Here is a 5767-nt window from a genome sequence, read left to right on the forward strand (position 1 = left end):
ACTTCTGTTAGAGGATTTGTGGTCATTCTTAATAGAATTTATTGCAACACTGTAATACAAGTGTGAATCTGTGGGTCACTGGCAAGAGAGCATTTAAAAAAAAAGAAAAAAACACCACGATTTAAGTTTTTGGTACTAAGAACAAAGAAAAAATTAGTTTCAGGACAAAAATTGTAACTATGAGAGATTAAAATAAACACAGTATGTTTAGGATTTTACAGCTTTAAAAAGTTAATGAAACATTTTTATGTTTTATTAAAAGCAAATACAGAAGTGTTAGTTTGACCCCCAAAAATGCACATAGTTTTAATCACATACAAGTGAAAACATTTGAAGGATTACATTCAGCCAAAAGTAATAGGAATTCACCTGAGGACCTAACAGTCTTCAAACTGTAAAGAGACAAATTTTTTTGAAAATGAAAAATGTAGAGACAATATTAACTGATTTAATGAAGTCACTACCTATTAATGTTATTTAATTGTTGAAAGACAACTTGCAGAATAATTTAGCCCCAGGATTTATTTCTAACGGTAGTTCTAGTTGATGCTTGAACAGCACGAATTTGAAATGCACGGGTCCACTTTTACGCGGAATTTAAAACGTGGACCTGTGCAGTATTAAACTTGTACTGTACAAGAGTCAAATATATTTTCGATCTTTGGCTTGATATTCATTTATGCAGAGGACTGGCTTAAGTTATAAACAAATTTTCGACCGCGTGGGCAGTAGGCGCCCCTAACCCCTGTGTTTTTCAAGGGTCTACTGTAGTAGAAATCCCATGTCCAACTACACACTTAAGGGAAGAAACCCCGTAAATACAACTTATTTACAATTTTAACAATCCTTTAATCTTGAAAGTTTTCTAGAACATTAATTACATCAATCCTTCCCATATTATTTACATTTTTTTTCTTTTCAGTGGGAGTTTTCACATGTATGGATATGAGCCAATCGAAGTCTTTCTCACACTATTTACATTTAAGAGGTTTAATCCAGTGAGTCCTTTCATGCCTTCGAAAGGAATAGGGATGACTGAAGGCTTTCCCACATTCTTCACATTTATATGGTTTTTCCGCAGTGTGCACTCTCATCATGTGTATTCGAAAAATTTTGTTACAAATGAAGGCTTTTCCACATTCCTTACATTCATAGGGTTTTTCTCCAGTGTGGGTCCTTTCATGTCTTTGTAAGGAACTGTGATCTCTGTAGGCCTTACTGCATTGTTTACATTCATAGGGTTTCTCTCCAGTGTGAGTTCTTTCATGTCGTTGATACAAACTAAGGCAAGTGAATGCTTTCTCACATTCCTTACACTGATAAGGTGTATTTCCAGTATGCATTTTCATGTGTCTTTGAATGGTGGTGCGACAAATGAAGGCTTTACCGCAATGTTTACATTCATAGGGTTTCTCTCCTGTGTGAGTCCTTTCATGTGTTTGTAAGGAACGATAATATCTAAAGGCTTTTCCACACTCCTTACATTCATAGGGTTTCTCTGAAGTGTGAGTTCTTTCATGTATTCGAAGATTACTAGAAGTATTAAATACTTTACTACATTTTCCACATGCATAAGGTTTCTCTCCAGTGTGAGATTTTTTGTGTATTTTTAAGAAACTGTTACATCTGAATGCATTTCCACATTCCTTACATTCATAGGGTTTCTCACCTGTGTGTATTCTTTCATGTATTTGTAAGGAACTATAATATCTCAAGGCTTTTCCACATTGCTTACATTCATAGGGTTTCTCTCCTGTGTGTGTCCTTTCATGGGTTTGTAAGGAACTGCAAAATCTGAAAGCTTTTCCACATTCCTTACATTCATAGGGTTTCTCTGATGTGTGAATTCTTTCATGTTTTCGAAGACAACTGGGGGCACTGAATGCTTTATTACATTTTTTACACTCATAGGGTTTCTCTCCGGTGTGAGACCTTTCATGTATTTGTAAGGAACTATAATATCTGAATGCTTTTCCACATTCCTTACATTCATAGGGTTTCTCTCCTGTGTGAGTCATTTCGTGTGGTTGTAAGGAACTGTATGATCTGAAGGCTTTTCCACATTCCTTACATTCATAGGGTTTCTCTTCAGTGTGAGTTCTTTCATGTATTTGAAGATGACTGGGATATCTGAATGCTTTACTACATTTTTTACATTCATAGGGCTTCTCTCCAGGATGATTTCTTTCATGTCTTTGAAAACTTTTATAATATCGGAAGGCTTTTCCACATTGTTTACATTGATAGGGCTGCACTCCACCGTGGGTTCTTTCACACATTTGAAGTGAAGTTGAAGAACTAAAAGTTTTCCCACAAACCTTACATTTATAAGGAGCATCTACAGTATGTGTTATGTGTCTTTGAGGGCTTTTGAGCCACAGTAAACCTTTTCCACATTCCTCACATTTATACAATTTTTCTCCATTGGAATTTCTTTCATGTTTTTCAAAACACTGCAGGTAACTGAAGGCTCTCCCACATACATTACATTTATATGGCTTCTCTCCATATTTCTGATACTCAGAGGGCTTGGGTCCAGTGTGACATCTGATGTCCCTATTATAAGATGAATGATGCATGAAGACTTTCTCACACACACTGTATTCCTGTGGTTTTACTCCAGAAAGAGTTTTCTTCTTCAGAATAAGGCTGAAGTTCTCTCCACACTGACTACCTTCTTTCCCTTCACAGAGTCTCTCTACCCTATGACTTCTGTAAAAAACAAAAAGTACATTATAAATGATTTCTTCGTTAAAGATTTTATATTTATTAGAATAATATTTGAAGTACATTTTTACGATTTACAGCAAAGTATAGGTTTTCTGCCTCATCCAAACTGTTGGGAATTGAATACACTGAAAGCTCTGAAAGACAATTTTAGCCTTGCTATTATCAAAACAACGACTTCATATATAGGCTTCATTAATGCTATTTCCATGTAAATTATTTTGCAAACATTTTGCATCTATGTCATATATAAGAAAGTAATTTGGTGAAAATTTTCTGTGATGTAATTAATTTGAAGCAGGGGTAGTTTTGGCTGATTCTTTTTAAAATTTTGTAGCATAATAGGTTTCTCACCTGAGACACTACTTTCTATTTTGAGTGTTACTCACCTACATATTCTCTCCTGGTTTTTGTACTGATCATCAATGTCATGATCTTCCCATTTTTTACCTAAAATGTAGACAAAGAAATATGATTCCAAAGTATTAAAAACTGTAGAAAAAGTATTAGATTCTACAATGAGCTGTGACCATGCCTAGTTTATTTACCAATATCCTCTTTTTCCACATTACACGTCAGAACAATGTTTAAGGGTAAGAAACACTTGTTTTTTAATAAAGCAAGTGAAGGTAATTTGTCATCCTTACCTACTGAGGCCAGGTTTCTGAAGGTTTCCTGCATCACATCTCTATACAATTTCTTCTGTGAAGGATCCAGTAAAGACCACTCCTCCAGACTGAAGTTCACAGACACATCCTCAAAGGTCACTGAGTCCTAAAACACCACAAATATGTGTACAATAAAATTCACAAGACTGTACTGAACAACTATACTCCATTTATAGGAAGGTTACATATAACTCTCATTTCCAAACATTTAGCCTATGACCTGATCATCAGAAACTTACACTCTGTCCACAATTACGTCCTCATAAATTTAACACCATAATGTAACACATGGAAATTATTTGTACGTTTTTACCATAATCACACTATATTTTATGTAATTCCTCTAAAGAAGGGATTCACAGCATGTTGGGAATAGACAGAAATGCTATGTAAATTAAACAAATATGATCTTTTTAAGATGACCAATTCCATGTGAAAAAAGTTTTTTTCATCTTCTTCCTTATTACTCACCATTTACAGTACTCCATAAGGCAGAGGGTCAAATCTGCATGAGGTTACAGTGAATACATACTAAATACTAGACGCTATTTGTTCTATTACCATCACCAAACATGAAAGTCCAGAAGGCCTATGTAATGTCAGTTTTAGCTAGGTCCAGCTGGCCATTTCATCCTAAAGTTCTCCAAACCATTAAAAAGTCATCAGATGCAGCTGGCTGAATGACAAGATTCTTATAGACAAGCACTTTTTCTTTCTGGAATATTTATTACCGACTCATTTCATTCTATATCTGTCCAATATGATGGGCTAGAAAGTTGCCATCAGGCGCTAGTTATCTATGAGGATATGTTCTGAGATATGTATTGTTAGGCAATTTCATCATTGTAAGAACACGCAGAATGTTCTTTAACAAACCTAGATGGTATAGCTTACCATATACATAGGCTATATTATATACCTATTTCTTCTAGGCTACAAATCTGTACAGCATGTTACTGTATTGAATACAATAGTATTTGTGTATATATACAATGCCTTCTCCAGGTTAATGGAGACTCAGATATAGCAGCCACCTGCGCCTGCACCTGGGTGGGGGTAGGGCTCAACAAAGGATTGGTGGCCTCCGCCAGCACTCCTGTGGGAAAAAGCTGCCCCCTCCAGCCATTGTCCTAAAGCCAAACAACTCAGTTCCTCCCCATATGTCCCTGGAGCCTTTTGAGCTGCTGCCCCAGAGCTGGAATTCAAAGCAAGTTGGTCAGCAGGACCACTTTCAAGGACGTGACTCCATAAAATCTAGTGACGGTCAACTACCCTTCCCCCATTATAGAAGCTACTGAACTTTTGAATCAGAAGATTCTAGGACATCCCATTTACTTTTCGTATTTGAAGATGGGGAAACTAAGACCAAGATGATGAGTCTACAAGCCAAGGACACTAAGGATTATTGGCAACCACCAAAAGCCAGGAGGGAAGTATGCAACAGATTCTCCCTCAAACTTCCAAGATGAACCATCCCTGCCAACATCTTGACTTTGGATCTCTGGACTCCAGAATCCTGAGAGAATAAATTTCTGTTGTTTAAAACAACAAGAACAACAACAAAAACGACTTCCCTCCTTCTTTCATTTCCAAGCTCCCCTGTGGAGTAAAGGAGCATGATAGCTCAACCTCTGAGCATAAGAATCCCTCAGCTGATTAATGACACCACACACTGCCAATAAGGTATGAAAATGTTTATTACTTCCATAATTGAGGTCCCGGGAGGGTGAGCAGGCCTCTCACGAAGGGATGAAATAGCTTAAAAAAGCAAAGAAAAGTGCATGAACTTGTTAGGCTAGGGTAAGAGTTTACACACAGGGTCGGAGCATGTGTAGATTCAATCTCTTGCTACCACAAAGGAGAGAGCACTAAGGCTTTCTTATCACTTGTACAGATGTGGGGCAGGGCAAAGAGGAAGGATGAGACTTTAAAGCTGTCGGCAGTCAATCATCAAAAACTAAAGTCAGGGGTTTCCAATGCCTGGTCTGGAATTTAAGTAACTTTGAAGCTGTCATTTCTGACACTACAATAAAAAAAGCAAAAAACTTGAAATAAACTTCCCTTTTTAGATATATCACGTAATTTAGGTCACAGAGTGATTTGGTGTTTCCAAAATTTGGAAAGAGTAAACAGACACAATATTTTGAAATATGCACCCCCCAATATCCTGTCCTTAACATAGTCTATGCTCAAAAAATATATATCTCAGTAAAATTTAATGCAAAGACAATATCACGTATTAGGTCACAGAGTGATTTGGTGTTTCCAAAATTTGGAAAGAGTAAACAGACACAATATTTTGAAATATGTACCCCCCAATATCCTGTCCTTAACATAGTCTATGCTCAAAAAATATATATCTCAGTAAAAAA

General features: G+C 36.4%; 1 protein-coding gene across 2 annotated transcripts in view; it reads right to left on the reverse strand.

The window, feature by feature from the left end:
- Window positions 1-206: 206 nt before the first annotated feature.
- Window positions 207-5767, reverse strand: part of LOC102894065 (zinc finger protein 709-like) — a 40974-nt gene continuing 35413 nt past the window's right edge. For both annotated transcript variants that reach the window (XM_015589231.2, XM_015589232.2), the window contains exons 2-4: window positions 3375-3501; window positions 3117-3177; window positions 207-2712 (exon numbers count right to left, since the gene is read on the reverse strand). In XM_015589231.2, the coding sequence (XP_015444717.1) occupies window positions 972-2712; window positions 3117-3177; window positions 3375-3501 (1929 nt within the window). In that variant the 3' untranslated portion in view covers window positions 207-971. The remainder of the gene's footprint in view (window positions 2713-3116; window positions 3178-3374; window positions 3502-5767) is intronic.

The sequence above is a fragment of the Pteropus alecto genome, unplaced genomic scaffold (genome assembly GCF_000325575.1).
Source record: "Pteropus alecto unplaced genomic scaffold, ASM32557v1 scaffold304, whole genome shotgun sequence".
NCBI classification, from domain to species: Eukaryota; Metazoa; Chordata; class Mammalia; order Chiroptera; family Pteropodidae; genus Pteropus; species Pteropus alecto.